The following is a 20,136-nucleotide window of genomic DNA, read 5'->3' as shown; positions in this document are numbered from 1 at the left end:
CATGGCATCTCTAGGAGGGATGCATCCAGGAACCTGATTGGCCAGAGGGCAGAGAGATGCCCCCATATTAGGTCAGGAGGAGGCGGGGCTGCACTGCTATGATAAAGAAGGGAGGAGAAGAAGATAACAAAGTTTGGGACATAGTAGCCTGTCTGTGTGAGGAGTGACTGTCTGTCTGTGTCTCAGATGCTGCCTGTTGCTCCCCCTCAGGATAACAATTCCCTCTCTGCTTCTCCTGGAAGCAGAGAGGGAATTATGCTCACATCAGCACAATGAAATGATGATATATCTTCCCAAAAAAAAAACAGACTAAAAAAAGACCAAAGGTCCGTCTTTCTACTTAGGATAATGCTCCACATCATCTACTGTCCAACTGCTGAGTTTGCAACAATGTGGCCGAGGAGCTGACCGGCCATTAATCTCTGATCACTTAATAATATGCAGGATGGCCAACGGGACAAAAAGTGCATTCACTCTGTGTGACATTAGACACATGAAGTGTCTTTCTAGGAGCCGTGAGTTCTTCCAGGCTCTAATAAAATCCATCTGTTGTTACTTTCAGTAAATATCTGGATGAATTTTCCAACAACTGATGTTGCTGGGAGGATATTTTTATCACAAATGGCTGAAAATAGGAACAGCAGGCCTTGGATCTTGTTTTAGAGAAAGCGTTCAGGGCAGCAGCTGCTGTTGTGAGCTCTGTGTGTGTGTGTGTGTGTGTGTGTGTGTGTGTGCCTTTGTATCTGAGCACAGCAGCATGTTTGTGTCTGTGGTTCCCTTCCTTCTTTCCTTTCCCAGAGGTAAATATGAGAAGGTTCGTGCATGCTGGATTGCGAGTTGAAGTCCTTCAAACTGCCAACCACAAACCAAAACATTACCTGTAGCTAAATCCCTCCTCAGAGGTCACAAGCTGGGCTGCAGCAGTGATCTGCTTTCAGACAATAACAGTTAACATTTTTACCTAAAATACTTCATCACAATTATCAAACTCCTGCCTGGTTCCACCATATCATGACATATTAAGCACCCGGAGAAGATTCAATGTGGCAAAAAAAGCTTTAAAATAAATCACAAACAACAACAGCACCAGGTCCAGATTCTGCTCCTACCAGCTGGACAATAACTGCTGGATGTTGCTCCTCATTTACTGACAAAATCACAAAGCTCTTCAACATCTGGACAGTTTGACAGTTTAACAATGGCGCGGTTAAATAATGGAAACAGCAAAATAGTGATGTTACTGCTTAGAAAGAGCCAATTAATCTACACAACAACAACAAGATTTTTCTGTTTTTACCTCCCACAGTTTGTGCTTACAGTCATCAGCTGTGTTCTGATACTTCTAAAGTATTTAGTGCACCAGAGAAGGAATCAATGTGTCAGGAAAAAGAAAAAAGAGTTCATACACCCACACATGCAAACTCTACAAGAACTCGGATATTATACCAGCAAACAGCAGCTGAGTCTCTACCACACTCTGCAGAATGAGGTGATGTTTCTGTTCGCTGACCACTGCTTGCTCAGTGGGGTCAGGCTGCTTTGGGTTTCAGCAGAACTCCTCTCTGGACTGTGTACACACTGTATGCTGCACCTGTTGGTGCCAGACAGCTTCATCAACCTTATTAGTTCACATCTGAGCAATCTGAGCCAAAGCCAATATATTAACAGACACCTGCATGAGTATGCAGGACCTTTGAGCCTCTATCCAGACTCCCCGGGGCTTAAAAAAGCTCCGAACACAAACACCCGCCACAGACCCAGCAGAGCGACACCCAGCCCACAGCCCCACAGATGAGGAATAGGTGACTCTGTTGCCAGCGAGCTGGGCAGAGTCGGGGTGGGGAGGGGGATGCTGTCGTCGCAGATCAGGCAGCCAGCACTGTGTCAGCTAACATTGTCATTGTTGCACTCCAGCTCCCACACAAAGCCAGGATTTAGATCCAGGGTAGGCCTGAGACCCTGGAACAAGGGCAGTGCCAGACAGGGGAGGGATGGAGAGGAGTGTGGGGGGGGGGGGGGGGGGTATCTGTGTGCATATCACTGCTGTGATAACAGCTTTATTTTGGTCTGATCACATGTGCTTTCATGAATGATGATCAGGTATATAAACTCCTCACATGACAGCAGAGACACGCTGCTGGGATGCTGAGGGGTAGCTTTTTGGGAATGGTGAGGAGAGACAGACAGAGGAGAGCAAAGAGAAGAGGGGACTGAGGAGGGGTGAGGGTGGGGAGTGTGGGGGGGGGTACTGATGGGTGAGGAGGGGTGAGGTGTGGCATCGGGAACGAGGTCCCACCAGACCACAGCTATGCCCCTGTCAGCACTTAAATGGGCCAGGAAACTGGAGCAGGCTACGTGTGTGTGTGTGTGTGTGTGTGTGTGTGTGTGTGTGTGTGTGTGTGTGTGCATGTGATGGTAAAAACAAGCTGGTCTGAATGAGGGAGGATATCATAGCTACCAGTTCTCCAGAGGTTATCAACTTCAGAGTGCTACAGATATTCTCATTTCTGATTGGCTGGATAGAAGCTGTGACTTCTAAACTACAGTTGTGATTCCAAACTACAGCTATAAAGTTTCTTTAAGAGGAATAAGACACCTTTAGAGGGTATTAATGTCCGTTAGATAAATAGATGTTAAATAGATATGGGAAAGAGGTAAGTGCAAGTGAAGAAGCTGCTTCTGCTCTGTTCCTTTCTAATGTACACACACACACACACACACACACACACACACTGGAGGGTAGTAATACAGATGAATGTGTAGTGTGCATTTATGCTTTTGGATGTAGAAGTGTTTTTAGACATGAAAAATCTAAAATAGCGAGAGCTGCTACAACTTCAACAAACAGCCGGAACAGCATGTGAGTGTTTACAGTCAGGTCTGTCCTATAACTGACTCACAACAATGCACAAAAGTCACACAACAAGACAATGAAATGTGCTGTTAATGGGTCGGCAGCAGCCTGCTGGGAAATCAATACAAACTTTTTTACACACACAGCAATTTCCCACAAATCTACTCCAGACGATGTCAGACAACAAACACACAAACCAGCAAGCAAAGAGTTTGTAAAAAGAAGCAGGATGCTCATGTGTAAATAAAAGCTAAGTCCTTGTATGAGGAAGGAATCAGTTCATCATCATTTTAGCTTTATTTTAGTTTGTCAACATTAATAATCTGATGATTACTGGGACTCAAAACACAAAGTGAACCACAAACTCACCCTCAAACATCATTCACTCACAAATCTGTGTGTGATTTATTCTTAGATGCTTAGTCTGAGCTAACAGATGTCCCCGAAAGAAACACAGCAGGGTTCATTTCAGAGTGACTCCAACCACCAGGCCTTTTACTATTAGCAGCCTCATCAGGTTTGACTGCATCACCTCAACTGTCCCCAACAGTTATCATCATAAGCATGAATGAGTGTAGCTAATACTGAATATACAAAGAGCGACCACCAGTCACCTCCTGGTCCACCTGTTCACCAGAAACCAGTCAGTACTGAAGTTAAATAACCCGATACCGACCCTGTCACTCTGATGTCTATTTATTTTTATATACCTTATGCAAGTTAAAGAAGGAGGAGGTCAAGTGAGGTCTAAACCTGGGACCACCCCCTCGTCCATCACAGCACATCATATGTCTTTTTTTACACAGTTAAATTAATGGTTGCTCTGCATTCGTCTTCCAGTGTACCGTCATGCTGACCTGCATTGGAAGAGGGCGTCCAGGTGACTCTGAATATTCCACGCAGACACTCACACATGGTCCACAGCAGGAAGCCTACAGGAGGGAACGCGGCGATGGAGCAGCCCACACACAGGCTGTGGGGCCCGGGAGAGCTGGGAGGCAGAGCTGGGGGAGGCAGGCGGGTGTCAGAGGCGATCCGGGGGTCGGTTGACTCTTTGAGCTATACTGTCAATGTGGATCCCAAACAGAAAAGAGAGAGAGGGTGGAGAGGTCCCAGGGCTGGGAGGGAGGGAGGGAGGGAGGGAGGGAGGGAGAGAGGGATGGATGGATGGATGGATGGATGGACAGAGGAGGAGAGGGACTGTCTCATCAGTGTATGTACATATCAACATATGGACCACTGAACTTTCTTTTTCTTCTGCAAACCTCCATGTGCTGTGAGATGTGTGTGTATGTGTGTGTGTGTGTTTGTGAGGAAAGGGTGACAGCAGCGAGACAAGACAGAATAGGGGTGTATTAGCTTTAGTGGACAGTCAGCAGTTTGCTGCGACCCTCTGTAAAGCCCCGCTCCATTGTTTGTGGTGCTGGAGGCTTTAGCTGTGGCCCAGCAGGGCCTTGTTTCTGGGCTTAGAGGGGCTGGACACTGGATACCAGTCAGACACAACGACAGCAAGCGAGCAGGGCAACATGTCCGCTGCTTACAGCCGGCCATTACTGACTGATTGCTTCACTGGTTCTTCTCACATTTTAGCAGGAACCATGTTGTTTCCTTGAGTCAATCAGACATCAGTGAAAAAGCAGAAAACATTGTGATCATAGGGACTATTTTAAAGGGCGGATGAATACCCATTTGTTGTCAGTAACTGTGGCAATAAGAGCAAAATAAATGAGGAAGCTCGTCAGCACAGCATCACTCCTCTCTGTGTCTACATGGACATTAACAATATTCACTTCTAAGAAGCCAGTACCTGCCAGAGTGTCCTGTGGAAGCCATCTTGTAGAAAGCAGCTGTTTTTGTGTGACACACCTAAGCGGCAGGTGCTCGAATCTGATTGGATGATGTGTCTGTGAGGTCAGGAAGTTCCTTGAAAGAAAAATGGCTTCTTAAAGAAACACATATAAACAGCCCTTTACTTAAATGTCTTAATAATTGTTTGAAGGTTGAAGGTTTCCTCATCAACTATTAATTATTTGTTTTGATCTTTTTTTAGTTACTAATATTTATTTCTTCATAGTATTTTGTGAACTACACATATAAGGTCTATGTTTATCATGTTCTGTTCATCAACAAACAAAAAACATTCCCTGAAATATGATGTTAAAGAGTGTGTAATGATATTTGTTGTTTTTTTCTGTGATGGCTCCCCATCTGTGGAGCCTGTTAGTCCCACTTTATTTCCAGAACAGGTCATTAGCTCTGTCTCCATCCTCAGTCTGACTGTCTCCTCCTGATGCTGCAGCACCTGCTGCACAGTTTCATGTACTGTTCAGATGTCACGTATCAGAGGGCTGGGTCTGTTGCTGCAGGTATCTGCTTGCAGGAAAATGCAGATGCATTGACATGTGCGTGTTGTCGTCGCTGTTGTTGTAATGTAAGGAGTGGAGACAGATAAGAAACATGGAAGGAAGAAGAGATGCGATGTCCAACAGTGGTCCAGAGGATGGGCTGTCCAGAGGATGCTGCAGCCCTGAGCAACAAGAACACAGACACATAATGTGCATTCAAAAATCTCTTGTTATTCCTCTCTGAGCTGCAAAGATTGAGTGTTTCTTTCTTTTTTAAAATGCTTGACCTCTAATTTAGAATATTGTGATTTCCGCCTCACTGACGCTTCGTCGGCTCTCAGAGTGAAATAACGTAGTTTCTGTACTCATTAGAAGTGATGTTTGTCTGCCACATGCCTCAGTTAATCCCTACAAAGTGCAGAGTAGTTGAGAGCTGAGTCATCGAGGATGGAGCCAGAGAATGCACACACACACACACACACACACACACTTCACAGAAAGCTAAAGCCCTGAGAATCCTGCGGGTTTAACAGAAAGTGACTCAGAAGGATCACACAGGTTTTCTCCTCCTGAAGCCCACTCACAGCTCTCATCCTCACAGCTCTCATCCTCAGGCTTAAAAATTTCATCGACAGCGCTCCTCTACTTTCCCACCGTTCACACTGATCTATCATGTCTTTGGAGCCATGAATTGTTTTTTTTTTAGAACACACAAACAGCACGTTTGTATAAACACGGGCATCTCCTTGTGGAGGTTTATTAGACACACACACACGGTGGTTTCAGAGCAATGTTGCATGATGAAAACTGCAAGATCAGCAAATATTCAGTGTTTACAGAGGAGAACTCGACCTTATAGAAGTCATTCTGGTGGAGCTGTGGGGTCTGTCCTGGCTGTTTACAGGATGCGGGCTGATGTAGGCCTAATTTTTTATAATGACACCCGATAGATCTCAAACTGTGGCTGGTCTGCTTATCTGTTCTTCTACTGTCACACCTAGAGTCTATAAATAAGTATGAATACATCCTCCGTGAGGAGGAGGAGACTCTGGTCTCTGGTCTGAGTTCATCTAAAGATGGGCAAAGAGGTGGAGAACAGGTGGAGTCTGGGTCAGCTGCATACACAGACACCCTGTCACTCCCTCGCTGCTCAAAGTGGCCCCGCCCTCAACCCATCCAGCCCGTTAGCACCATGAAAACATCAGGTGGATATTTCCAGGCCTCTGAAAAACAACCGCTGTGTGTGTACCTGGCGCCCCCCTGTGGTCATGTCTAAACGGTGCAGTTGGTTTGTGTCACCTTCGCCCTGGAAGTTGCCACTAATTTAACATCTATAGGTTAAAATGCAGGCTTAGATTGAAGGACAAACAGAAAATGTCTCTGTGCTCTAAAGTTATCATTTTGGGATTATTTTGACTCTGTGTCATTGCCAGCCTCTCTGTGTGAAGCAGATTTGATGAAGAGGCGTTCTTTGAGAGCTCCATCTTTAAAAAAAAACAAGTTCTGGCAATCCTCTGCGGTGCTCCAGGAAAGTTTATGAGTAAAACACTTGAAATGAATCACTCTGGAGACCCACTGAAACCGGTTGGCGTCTGCCTCTCAGAGCCATTAACGACCAATTGAACTAATCTAATCACACAGGAGAGATCTGAGAAATGATCCTAATTGGATGATTACATTCAGAGACACCAGGAGGATGAGGGGGAGGACCTGCCCAGCCGAAGAGTCAAAGCCAGAGGAGCTGAGACTGGTTGGCCCGCCTGGTCTCTTCTTCTGCATGATTATATCAGGTACAATCGTTTTGGTGTGTAAAGGTGCAGGTCTAGGTGCATTTATTGATCCATTACATCGATTCAATAATCAGTAGTTAAATGTGTCATTTTATGGATGGAAGCTGCATTGTATGTGGCAGAAAGATGAGGTCTGCCATCCGCTGCCTCACTTCAAACTTTAGAAATGTAGCTCTTAGCGTAAGTTCAATCAGGAAGACTCTGTTTCCCATCATTCACCATTTATCCCGATCCGCTTCCTAATCTTTCTCCTTCTATCCCTCACTCCTCTGCTCCCCCTCTCTTAGTCAGGTGCTTAATAGAAAGCACCTCCCTCACCAATCAGCTGTTGCTTTCCATCCCTCTCCTGACCAATCACAGCTTAGCACAAAATTTAAAAGTCTCCATCTCCTCTCCAGCTGTCTTCTGAACCCGGCAACCCTCCTCCACCCCAAGCACCACCAGATCCACGCCAGTAAGGCCTCCTATCTCCTGCCCTCCAGCTCTCCACCACCACCACCAGGTCTAGACCCCGGGGGGATCTTCTGATCCAGCGGCCTCTCCTCTTGCGTTTTCCCCCCTTTCCGGATGTGGTCTTCACGACGGGGTCTAGGACGCCAATGCACATTCAAACTTTGTACTTAATAAATCTTTCTCATTCAGTTCGCTGAGTCTCTCATGATTGAATTGTATCCAAGTTGTAGAACTCTTGGTCATTCATGGTGAAATCCTTCATGTTCTCTGCTACACACAGTTCTGTTTACATCCCCCTTCACCTGTGAGTCAGTGCTTTAACCTTTAATAGTCGTGCTACAGTAATTTGTGATCAGGAAGTAGCTTACTGTGAGCAATTAGCAGTCATGAAAAGCAGATTTAGAGAAGGATATCTCTGTGTGGTCGCAGGTGCAGGAGGGCTCTGTAAAAAAAAAGTGCACTTAAAGTTTTGTTTTGGCCTACTTATATCCTTCAGGTGAATCAATAGATGTTTGGTCAGGCGAAGCTTTCCAAAGTCAAAGAAATGGAAGATTTATTTGTCATGTGCACAGGCTCATACGGGAAATGTTTGTGACAAGGCAGACAAGCATCTCTGAGCAAACATAAAGCCATAGATAATAATAAAATAAACAGAATAATGTAATGATGACACAATACATACATGAGGGGGTTGTTGTGAAGGGGCTGCTGCTGATGGGAGGAAACTGTTTGTAAACCTGGAGTGCGGATCCTCCGGCAGCGTCTCTCAGACAGCAGCGGTGCAGAGAGTCTGTGCCTGGGCTGTGTGGGACCTTTGATGGTTCTTTGTGCTTTCCTGAGGCATCGTGTTGACGATGCTTTGCAGGGAGGGGAGGTGACAGGTGACAGTATCCTCTCTGCTGCCTTCACCACCTGCTCCAGAGACGTGCAGGATTTCTTCTGAAACCACACACCCGTGAAAGAGTCACCAAATCTGAAATTTATCCCCCTCTCTCGCTTTTATTCTTTTATACTGACCCAGTTCTGGAATCACTGCCTGGGACTGTCACCATGATGGGAACACAACATGAGTTTTTCTTGGTTTTCTGTAAGCTGACAGTCCATTCCTGCGTCAGCGTTCTCTGACTCATTCTAGATTTGGAAAATCTTCTGGTCTGAACCCTTTTCCGACTGTTTACACCGTCTGACCCAAACCTGAGCTGAAGCCTCTTCCTCTTCTTTCGTGCTCTGAGACACCAGAAAAAGCCGCCATCCAGCTGCTCCATCAGATCTGCTCCCATCCTCTCAGCATGGTTCTCTGACAGGTAGCATCAAAACGAGTCAAATCAGGTCTTTCTCAATTATCTTAAGTCATAAAAGTAACAACCAAAACTTCCTACCTTCACCTGCAACGTCTGACCCCTCTGTGTTGGCAGCAGGTCCGTTCACACACCTACAGGTTACACACAGTGTTAATCAGTGATTACAACTCTTTCCAAACCGGCGTTGTAGTGTCCGGATTAGTTCGTCATCACTGTTGTGTAGTGGAGCTCAGACATCAGGCAGGCTCTGATCTGAACCGGCCACGTTAAAGGAGCGAACTCCACCCTTTACTGTTCGCACCCTCGTCACCACGTCTGTCCACTGGGAGGACAAAGTGGTAATTAAAGTGCAAATCACTCTGAATATTCTCCCATCACTCCAACACGCTCCTGCTCGATCACACCACACTCTGCAGGACTGGATGCTTCCTTCTTCACAGAGGTGTCTATTTTATACATTAATTTATTCCACATTCATTTTTGATTCAGTTTTGAGCTGGATCTAAATTTTTAAAGCATTGTGAGCAGTTTACTTTTCAGAAGTCACATTTTATTAAGAAAAAAACACTTTGAAAGACAGAAGCAGCAAAGGCTCGAACTCACGAGCTGCAGTTTCGTTCACTGATTGTATCTCCTATCATGTTATTTTGTCCTTTTAAAGAAACATAACAGAAAACTTTTTAACATCAATACACACACATGCATGCACCTGCACACACACAGTACCTGCCTCTTTACTTCTGCAGATTTCAGTTTCTTGGCACTGACACGCCTGCATGAGGAGAAACGTAAACACAAAAGATATATCTCTATCAAATCAATGCATAGAAAATGAGTTATGGTGGGTGCAGATAATTGACTGGGTGGTCCTCAGGGTGGCACACACACACACACGCACTGAGGTTGTCCCCTGGCTTTTTTCCATTACAGCATTAACTGGGTGGTGCAGCTTGATTCTGCAGTGATAAGTGCAGAATAAACGTCATTTATTTCAACACAAAAACACAGTTAATCATGTATAAACAATGAAAATTATTCCTCCAACAGTGATGATCATAAACCTGCCAAACATGTAAAATAATCTAAACCTCCAGACGGCTCCAGCTGAAGAGTCTGTGGTGCAGCTAGCTCCGGCACAGGCTCTGCTGGGGATAAAACTGTTTCACTCTGGGACACACTTCATGGGTCAGTGGATGGGCGGAGGCTGGGTGGTTTTGGATAGCTAACAGGGAGACAGAAATAACCCGCTGGGCTGGGCTCTGCTGCGTTCCATGACCGCTGACGACACTGAATAGTTTACACACTGGGAAGTGACATGCTGGAGATGCCTCAGGGTGTGTGTGAGGTTTCGGTTTTCAGCGTATAGAGTCTGCAGTTATTTTGCATGTAGAGAGGAACATTGATCAATGGCTTAAACAGAACATTGATCAGTGACTTCTTTGGTGCCATAAACCACCTGTAATGTAAACATTTAGCCAGGTGTGCTGATAAGAACAATGAAAACTGATTTCTTTGATGTTTGCTGCTTTAAACGGCCCCGAGGTGGAGAAGCTGTGATCAAACAGCACGTCTCAGGCTGCTGTGTGGTCAGCAGAGACTGGGTGTGTTCCAGTCTCTCATTCAGACACACCCATAAACAGCGTGGAGCTGCCGGACTCTCTGGGTTTTACCATGTTTGTGTCTAACGTTCTGTGAGTAACATGACCTCAGTTACAGGCAGTGAAGACAGGACTGTTCAATGTATTGCCTGTACAGTGGTGTTACAGATTATAATATGGAGTGTTACAGTCAGATTTAAGCAGGAATTATAACTTTTCTGTCAGAATTTAAATTTAGATCTTCAAGCTCTTAGAGTCTTAACTCTGATGAACATCTGACAAGATCAGAGCTCAACGTTCAGAAGGGCCAGCTGCTTCAAATCTGCACCAACACTGCCCACAAGTGTTAGAAATCTGCAACTGCAGCCTCCTGATGGAAGGACACTGAAAATATTAAAGTTGAAGGAATATTCTTTTGAAAGTGAAAGCTCTGTAGGACTCAGTGCTGGCAGCTGGGCTTACATAAAGTTAAATAAAGTCGCCTTTGTGTCCTCAGAACGTCCCCTCAGCGTTAACATTAGAAATACAAACTTTTCCAGATAACTTACATTTCTTGGATTATTATTGTGAGTTTGGGATTTCAGAGATTTACACAGAACTTAATGTGGCCCCATTCAGGGGCCTCGCTGATGTGAAGGAACGGAGCAGCGTGTGGAAACTTGCCGCATGTGAGTGAACATGTTGTACCGTATGGAGCAGCGGGACACAGGGGACATCAGCAGGACACTGGGGACATCAGCGGGGCTGTAATCCAGGCGCTGAACCTGCGGACACAGCAGTTTAAGGGATGAGTAACATGGACAGTACAACAATGGATGTTGTTTCTCATGATTAAACAATGGGATGTTTAATTGGGATCTTGGACTGCAGGACTTTGCGCTGCAGGCACCAGTCAGTCCCGCTCCCTGGACCACGCTGCACGTCTAATAATAGACTGCAAGACCGGCTGTTAGGGTCAGCACGTTGTACAGGAGCACTGGTTGGAGGGTCACATAAACTTGCTGGGTAGATGGAGTAAGTCATTTAAAACTAATATGATAACAATAACATTATAATTAGTATTAGTCTCGTTCGGTTCTGGTCTCATACCTCAGTCAGCAGCCGCCCTGCCTTGGAGCTCAGCCTGGAAACTTTGCAGCCTCGCCCACAGAAAGCGGCCTCTGTGCGCACAGGCAGCATCTCCGCGGGGGAAACAACCAAAACAAACGTGACTCGTCCGGAACTAAAGATGGAGACAAATCTGATCTTTATCAAACCTTCATGTAGTCTGAGTTTCTCCGGCCCAGCAGCGCTGAGCTGGGCTGCGTGCCGCCATGTCCGCCTCGCTGACCGGTCCTGATATAAACGCTCCTCCTCCGCGCCGCTTTGCGCAGACGGAGGCTCAGCTATAGGAATGTATAGAGACACAGAACAGCTGCACAGAGCGCGGTCCTGCTGGACTTCTGTTACAGTGTCTTTGTTTGAACTCTCTGCGTAACTTACAGAGTAGCTTTACTATTTATTTAATTATTTAGACCTTACAAAAGGTCACAGACACACCTCTGTTTACTGTGCAGGAGTTCAAATGCATCCTGCAAAATAAAATAAACAACAAACATGTCAGCGATTATTGAGATTCTGCTTACATGTTGATAATAATCCAGCATAATAATCCAGACTCTTTGTGGTATCTAACACCTGAAATAAACCATATCTGGCACTATTAAAAGATCAACTTTGGACAAAAGTGTGCATTTAGTATATTTTTTTGACTGTATACAAAATATAAAACTCTGGGTGAACTTCACGTCATTATTTAATGCCATAATAATCAGGCTGAAAGCTCAACCCAAGCAGACTAACTTTCTGTGCCAACAAATCCACACATAAAGCCAGATATATCCTCTATTTTAAAGAAAAAAGGATGTTAGAAAAGCAGAGCTTAAACAAACAGCAGCATGTTTGATTAAAACTCCTTTATTTAAAATGATCTTGTTACAAAGAAGAAGGAGATTACCTCACATACACAATAACTCCTCCAGAAGCGTGGTGATGCTGGTAAAGCTGGTTCTCTGGACAGTTTCCATGACAACCATCTCTACAATTATGTGTAGTTTCGATCACTCCACACAGTGGATATTAAATCAGCCCTTACTCTCGTTTACCACATAGAAAGCTTGAATCTATTGTTTGCTTGCACTGCAGACTTAAGCACCAAATGAGTAGATTGGGTTTACTTACAGCTCAGACACAGCACTCCAGTTTATTTATTCCAAATTCCAGCAAAAGATAATAATAAAAAAAAGCTCCTATAACAGCTTCCTCCCTGAGAAGAACTGGGACCAAAACTCCCATGAAGTTGTGTAAAAGTTAAGCTATATGTGACTGACTGGAGCTGGCACCGATACTGACCTGACCCCAAATCTGAAACAGCGCCCCCTAGAGCTACATGACAGAATCCATGAGATAAAACAAAGACGTGCATGCAGATGTTTTCTGACAGCAGACCCATCATACTGCTTGTCCCTTGATATGACGGCACATGATTCTAATAGTGTAAAAGAAGTCTGAAAGCTGTACAATAACCTGGAAACTGAGCAAACCAGGTACTCTGTCTCCACTGGGAGGTCGTCTGTTGTTGGTTTTATGGCTCAGGAGTTTCCATGTTCCAGCTGAGAAGTGCAAAAAATGCATGAAAATGAAATGTGAATACTAAAATAAATGTACAACGACTTAGACTGATGAGTGATTATAATGCAGGCTGACAGAGGTCTTTGAGATTGGAGTGCTGGGTGAGAGGAGTGCTGTAGCTGGAGCTCCAGTCCCTCTCAAAGACAGCCTGCAGCTGTGATTGGACAGTTGGCTCCAAAGACTGTGATGCTGTTTGATTGACCACCAACGCCGAGCCAGCGGTGCTCACAAAGTAGTCCCCAGACCAGTTTGATGTACCTGAAGACACAAACACACATTTCAACTTCAGAGTCTGACATGTTTAAACGGACATGTCAGCGTGTTTCACACGAAGCAGTGTGCAGCCTCACCTATGTATGCTATCTTGTCCGTCACCATGTACTTGTTGTGGTTGACTCTCGCATAAGGAATCTGCTTCTGTGTGGGGCTGGCAGGCACCACAAACAGCCTCTGAGTAAGAGAAAAAACAAGGTCATCAGGTCACTATATTCCTGTAGGATAAGCACCATGACACAGGCCAGAGGTCGTTTACTCACCACCTGGATGTCCAGTTTTCTTGTGGTGTCATAAACTGAGGCCAGAGACTTCAGGAAGGGGAACATGATGGGCTGTGTGCTGGCCCAGCAGCTGATCAACAGCCGCACTTTGATCTTCTTCTCATAAGCTACTCGCCTCAGCTGTGTGTCGATGTCAGCCCAGTACCTGCAGAGGGCGCCACATGCAAAGGACCGTCACACAAATATTTAATTCTCTGTGCAGATTTGCTCTTAGACATCCTTACAGGTCTCATTACTGTTTCATGACAGCCTAAATCTAGGAGACACATGCATCTAAAGGGGCTATGCTTCTATAAATCCAACAGTGCTGAGCTGTTGTTTGGTTCAATCTATAGAGACACGCTGCTAAAAACCTGACCTCAGTAACTGAACCTTCTCTGCTCATTCTTTGCAGTTGCACGTCCTAACAGTACCTTTTAGGATGTGAAAACTCCATGGTGGGCAGGTAGTTCATGACAGCGATGTAGATGAAGCTGTGGGCGTCTTCCATCACACTGAGGATGGACTGTAGATCTCCAGTCCTGCCGGCTGCACAGAAGGATGGAGGGGAGCTCTGAGCGAGCGAGGAGAGGCAGACGAAGAACATGAGGGAAATTATCAGTCAACTCTTACAAGCATATAAACAGTTTGTGGCTTTGCAAATTAAAAGTATTTTTCATGTGTACAAGTGAAACTGTAATTAAAAGTGTATCTCACCGACAGATAGACGCTTGATGGCGTGTTGTTGAGGGGCACCTGAAGGGGCGTCTCCTTGTTGTACAGGGTGGAGAAGCTGGTTGGCCATGGCGACGGGATGGACTGACTCTTCCCTAGGTACCAGTAAGCCTCAAAGATCTTACCCAAGTCGTTGGCCAAACAGCTGCAGTTGTAGACCACAGCGCCGAGCTCCTTCACCTGAACATCAACAACATCAACTCAATCCTAATCTCTACAGACTGTTTAAATACGATACAACACACATATTTCACTGTAACCCCAGGACATCCTCTGGTCAGGTACAGGACAGATCAGCAAAATCTAAGCGATAGCATGTGACTGAAACTTTGAGCCAAGACAAAAACTTCCTCTTAGAACTTGACGGTCATACTGAATATTTCTGAGCCACTGACCAGAGTAACACACATGATACGGAACACAATAGATTTGTACTGAGTGTCAACCTGGGTGTGTGTGTGTGTACCTGTGTGAGGGACCTCCAGTCCATGTTGGCACTGCCAATGTAAATGTGCTTCTTGTCCACAACCCAGAACTTGGTGTGAAGGACGCCTGAGGTGAGCTCCCTCATGTTAACAGTTCTGATATCAGCTCCTGAAAGAAACACAAACACACACACCAGAAAACCAATTATGAATTAGAGGTGTTTTTTTCTGGGGAGTCTAAATTGAATCTTGTCAGAACAAAGAGACTGACAACAGTGATGAATTAACTGAAACACAGCAGACCAGAATGTTCTGCCACACATCACAGACTTGTGATAGAAGAAGCAGGAACTCAACGTCCTGATTGAATTTAATTTCAAGAAAACATCACCCTGCCTGCTGCTACAGAGTAAACACACAGTTGTTACCTGAGTCGTTGAGCAGTCTGAGGTCTTGCTGAGGCTGACGCTCCTGTGGTAAGTTGACTGCAATACGAACAGAGAGCTTTCCTGATAGTTCAGCCAGTTTCTTGAGAACAGTCTCACCCTGTGCACACAGCAGACACATTTCAACACATTTCAGACGAATGACTGAGCTGATGTTAAAGGTGAGATCAGGTGTTAGGCTGACCTGATCAGCTGACGGATCGTGAGTGCGCGTGTCTTCGTTGGTGAGCGTCCAGTAGAAGGAGGCGATGTCCAGACTGCTGCGAGCCTCAGCCATCAGATCGACCCACGTCTGGAAGATGGAGGGGTGGGTGGTGCTGGAGTTAAACTCCAATCCTTCAGGGATGCTCTCCACCAAAACAATCCTGACAAGACACAACAGCAGATGATTCATCCATAAAAAAAGAGCAGCCAGACTATGAAGCTGGTCTGAGGATTCTGTCCATGTTTAGCAGATGTTTGCTTACTTGCAGGAGTCTGTGCAGGACTCCACTTGGGGCTTAGGGTGGCAGATGGTTGGAACAAGACAGGAGGAGGAGGAGGAGGAGGAGGAGGAGGAGGAGGAGGAGGAGGAGGAAGATGAGAAGGCTTTTGGCGTCAGGAGGTTATAGATGGCCATGGCTGCCAGCAGCACGCTGGCCACAGTGGCCAGAGCTATCAGACACCTGGAAAACTGAGAGAAGACATCCAGTTGTTGTCTCTGTATGTTCGTTGTCATAAAGTCTGTGTCACTAGACAAAGCAGCTGGTTTGTGTTTTACCATCTGTGCTTTCCTACTGGAGTCTTGTCTCCGCCACTCCATGTCCTCCAGCTACAGGCACAACATCCAATTAGAAAATATCAATTTAGAACATTAAAGTACAAAATTATGAAAAAGAATAACTGCTAAAATCTACAGAGGAAATGTACAGAAAAAAGGAAGAAAGAAGGAGGAAATGTGTGACAGAGATCCTCATCCCTGTAAAACTGTCATCTGTTGATATTTGTGAACTTTATAGAGTTACAAACACAAGCTTTTACCTCTTGTTGTCAGTATGTACACTGCCACTGAACATTAAAGTTTAAATTAAACAATACATTCTTCCATGACCTTCATATCAACACAATCAACATACCAGGATTTCTATTCCAATCTGAACAATAAACACAACAGAAATGCTACCACTGACAACAGAAAGCAAAAGCATTTACTCTGGAATAAAGCAATACATGTGGGAAATTGTGTAATTTCTCTTGTGTGACTTCCTCAGTTATTTGAATAAAAACCACCTGACTTCCTGTATTGTATATCCATGACTTCAAAGTAATACAAAGAGAAATAATAAATCTTTCACATACACAAATGTCAAAATTACAAACTCTTAAAAATATTAAGAATTTTTTTGTTTTTATTTAACAAAAAATATACATTTAGAGAAGCCTTTGCAGAGACTCTAATGTTAAATGTGTGATATATTAAACTATTAAAACCAAAGATGGATACTGTACCTGATCATAAGCGATGTCTGCCTTCATCGTCTCAGACTAAATCAGACCTCAGGTCAAAAGATGCTCTGTGGAGATCAAATATGAAGAACAGAAGCACACAACGTTACATCATGTCTTCGTATTTCTGGAATATAAACTCCATCACTGACCACTAATACTGAAGCTGCACCATAACGTCAGTAACTTAAAGGCCTTCTGGTAAACTGATGTGAAGAGATGATCCACTAATGTGTTTAACCTGAAGCAGCTACATCGTCTCTCCTCCACACACTCACGCACACACACTTCTGCTGACCCTTTATGGGTTAGACAAAGAGAAGGTTCCAGGTGTTTTCAGCACCATTTACAGAGAATGAACAGAACAGTTCATCTCCTGTACAAAGACACACCGCAGCAGGGGCTGCTGGGAGCTGAGCTCACAACCACCAAAAAAACCTCATACAGAAAATAGGGATACTCAAATATGATGAGTTTAGTACATGGAAATGTGCACCGAAGACAAAATCAGAATCAGAATCAGAATCAGAATCGTGTTTATTGCCATGTAAGTGAAGGGGATTCACATTACTAGGAATTTGCCTTAGTGATTGGTGCGTACATAAAACATATAATAATTAACATGAAATAAGATAAAACTAAGATAAAATTAAGATAAATAAGGTCAAGTAAACAAGGTAAACTAAAAGTAAGGCTATAAATTGACATAACAGACATGACATAACAGACATACAATGAACAGAACATAAAATGAGTGGTGGTTGTAATAGCAAACATAGACCCTTATATGAACAAGTGTAATAATGTAATAATGTAATAGGTACACGTGGATCGGTGAGGTGGTACTAGTGTGCAAGTAGTGCAAGATGGAAGTAAACAGTGCAAATAGTCATCAATATGCAGTGACTATACTAAAGTGACAGTGTAGAGCAGTGCATTAATTACAGTTCAACAGTCCAACAGCAGAGGGGAAGAAGCTGTTCTTGTGGCATGAGGTTCTGGTCCGAATGGACCATAAACCCCCTGCCTGAAGGGAGTGGCTCAAAGAGTCCATGTTAGGTTTCATGGTTTGAGAGGTTTAATGGTTCAACGGAGAGAGGAAGTATGGAAGCTTAGTAAAGCTGCAATATCTGTGATGTGGCAGTCATGGGAGTCTGGGTTTCCTCATAGGAGCATGTGACTTATTACAGCTGGAACATACACTATACTACTGTTAGATATACACATTGAAAAATGTTCATTGTCAGGAAGAAGAAGAAGAATACTTCCTGCTACAGCTCTACCTGTACTCAGTTTAATACCAGTGTTTGTTTATTTGCAGCTGATAAACAGACTCCTGTGGCCCAACACAGTGTTATTTAAATGTGTGCTGATCATGAAGTCTTTTGTTTCCAGGGTAAGGGCAGGAAAAAACCTCAGTGGCAGTAAATATAAAGGAAAAAAGAAAGAAAGCTGAAGCTAAAGGCCGGTACAAGCTGTTATGGTCACACTGCTGAATCAACATTTTGATAAAGAAGATATTTCCTACACTAGAAACAATCAATATTTGACTTTATTATCTATAGATAACACACTGTTCTGAGAAAACAAAGAGCTCCAGCTGTCTGCCAGACATTTAGAGTCAATTTAGCAGCAGACAAAGAAATGCTTGTTTATCAGTTAAATGAATTTAGAAAAAATAACTCAAAGAGGACGTTTGGCTCTAGTTTTCGAAGCGTGTGTGTGTGTGTGTGTGTCACAGACACGGATTAGCAAAACGCAGCTAATTTCTAGATAACAGTCAGCTAAGTAGCTAGCATGATGCTAAAACGTAAACGTTATTAAATGTAACTCAGGGGTCTGGTATTTACAGTGATGAAAAACACATCGCTAGTTAAACCTCGACACACCATCATATTTAATTGTATATAAACTTACTCTGTTGCCTAAGTTCAGAGCAGAGTCGCTGACAGTGCAAAACAACAACAAAAACAAGTCACTTAAATCTAAAAAAACTCACCTGTTATTGTGCGTCCAGGTTATTTAGAAGTCCCCACACAACACAGTCAAAGGTTGTTTCTACTATTACGTAGCATTTAAAGTGGACAAATCATTGTTAAATACACAAAATCACATAAAAAAGACAAACATTCTTTGCGTTGTTGTAACGATTTGGAAACAGAGCGGACAGTGAGGAGAAGCAGTCATGTGACCCGAGCAGGGCAGCCAATGGGAGGAGAGACGGAGGCGTGACGTATGTTAAAAGAGTTACAGTAGTGTAGTTCTTAAATCTCACCACGAGAGGGCGCTGAGCACACAGCTGACACAGAACTCTCTCTCTCTCACACACACACAGTTTTGGTGGGTTTGGACGGTTTGCCCGGTGGGCGGGGTCAGGATGTCACCTGACCTCTGACCTGCCTTCCAGGATGGAGACGTGTTGCCAGGTGAGACAGGTTCGCGGAGTAAACACGAACCGGAAGCGAACCTTGATGAGGGCACCTTCCAGGCGCTTCTTTATTGTTGTTGTGAGAAAGAAGCAGGTATGAGGCCTCTCTAATGAGCTAATATGCTAATTATTGTTAGCCTACTGTTGGAAAGAAGCTGGTATGACGTCACGATATGTAGCTAGCCTCTCTAATTAGCTAACATTAGCTAATAATTGGATTCAGCTGCACCAAACTGCGCTTAGGCCCATTTCCTGTGCTCGGTTTTATGTGTTTATTTGTCCAAAAAGGTCAAGAAAAAGCTCTTTTAATTATAATGTAGTCATGAAACACTACTAACTGTACTTTAATCCTCATCTTAAATTGCCTACAGGTGAGATTAAGTGATAATTTGTCCAAAATGGCACCCTAATTCTGTTGTTTTATCTGCAAACGTTTTCTAAAATAAACACCCATTAGTGAGAGTGATAACTCATTGTATGTTTGAATGGTTGAGTAATAGAATGAGTTGTTTTGATGCATATTATAGTTGATATTCTGATATGAGTTTTATTCTTCACAGCTTCTGCGATGGCTCACTTATGATGACAAAGGCCCGAAGGTGTTTGAACAGCAGAGAGGTGAGGAATATTCATCCATTCATTTAAAACATGAGTCCCAGTGTTTGTTTTTCTGGGCGATGTAGCTCTAGTTTTGAGCCACAGTCAGTTTATTTCTCATTTCTCAAACATTAAGATAAATGATCGTGTGTTGTTCTGTCTTCCGCACTTCATGGTGTGAGGATGGAGTCTGTGAGGCTTCGTGGCTTTTGGCTAAAGTTCTATCCAGCCTGGATTACTTGGATGTTTGTGTGGTTATAGAAGAAGAAGCTTTATTTGTGTACTCATGCTAATACTTGACTGAAGTTGTTGCAATGTACCTTCAACAGAAAGGGGACATGTAAGGGTGCGGTAGAGAGGAGAGTTGTTTATTTATCTGGTGCACACACAGATGAAACATGTCGTTTATACACAACATGAGGAAAGTTGTGACAAAAAGACTCTAATTCATGTGTCTGTCACTTTTAAGAGCT

At 44.0% G+C, this 20,136-nt stretch overlaps 2 protein-coding genes across 2 annotated transcripts; both read right to left on the bottom strand.

Annotated features, from left to right (window-relative positions):
• Window positions 1-7,814: 7,814 nt before the first annotated feature.
• On the bottom strand, window positions 7,815-11,911 carry LOC114445168 (uncharacterized). The gene is made up of 9 exons (XM_028420127.1): window positions 11,891-11,911; window positions 11,598-11,726; window positions 11,431-11,520; window positions 11,029-11,105; window positions 9,474-9,515; window positions 8,822-8,874; window positions 8,460-8,739; window positions 8,125-8,381; window positions 7,815-7,884 (listed from the first exon to the last, which is right to left on the bottom strand). The coding sequence occupies exons 1-8, from the start codon at window positions 11,909-11,911 to the stop codon at window positions 8,348-8,350; spliced, it is 726 nt and encodes a 241-aa protein (XP_028275928.1). The 3' UTR covers window positions 7,815-7,884; window positions 8,125-8,347.
• A 370-nt stretch (window positions 11,912-12,281) lies between these two features.
• pld3 (phospholipase D family member 3) lies at window positions 12,282-18,830 on the bottom strand. Its single transcript, XM_028420581.1, has 12 exons — window positions 18,638-18,830; window positions 16,642-16,706; window positions 15,914-15,964; window positions 15,621-15,826; window positions 15,338-15,518; window positions 15,136-15,253; window positions 14,749-14,876; window positions 14,265-14,462; window positions 13,982-14,121; window positions 13,548-13,713; window positions 13,362-13,461; window positions 12,282-13,269 (listed from the first exon to the last, which is right to left on the bottom strand). The coding sequence occupies exons 2-12, from the start codon at window positions 16,666-16,668 to the stop codon at window positions 13,070-13,072; spliced, it is 1,515 nt and encodes a 504-aa protein (XP_028276382.1). The 5' UTR covers window positions 16,669-16,706; window positions 18,638-18,830; the 3' UTR covers window positions 12,282-13,069.
• Window positions 18,831-20,136: the final 1,306 nt, after the last annotated feature.

This window comes from Parambassis ranga, chromosome 13, assembly GCF_900634625.1.
Source record: "Parambassis ranga chromosome 13, fParRan2.1, whole genome shotgun sequence".
Classification (NCBI taxonomy): domain Eukaryota; kingdom Metazoa; phylum Chordata; class Actinopteri; family Ambassidae; genus Parambassis; species Parambassis ranga.
The sequence above is the reverse complement of the archived record's forward strand: the minus strand, read 5'-3'. Positions and strand labels throughout refer to the sequence as shown.

Coding starts and splice junctions, on each gene's coding strand:
- LOC114445168 (XM_028420127.1), bottom strand. CDS start 11,911: ATGCATTTGAACTCCTGCACA. Junction 11,106..11,430: donor CAGGGCGGCTGCTGACTGAG/GTATGAGACCAG, acceptor CTGTGTCCGCAG/GTTCAGCGCCTGGATTACAG. Junction 8,740..8,821: donor GTCAGACGTTGCAGGTGAAG/GTAGGAAGTTTT, acceptor GCTACCTGTCAG/AGAACCATGCTGAGAGGATG.
- pld3 (XM_028420581.1), bottom strand. CDS start 16,668: ATGAAGGCAGACATCGCTTATGATCAG. Junction 15,519..15,620: donor TCCTGCACAGACTCCTGCAA/GTAAGCAAACAT, acceptor GTGTCTTGTCAG/GATTGTTTTGGTGGAGAGCA. Junction 13,270..13,361: donor GGACAAGATAGCATACATAG/GTGAGGCTGCAC, acceptor TTGTGTCTTCAG/GTACATCAAACTGGTCTGGG.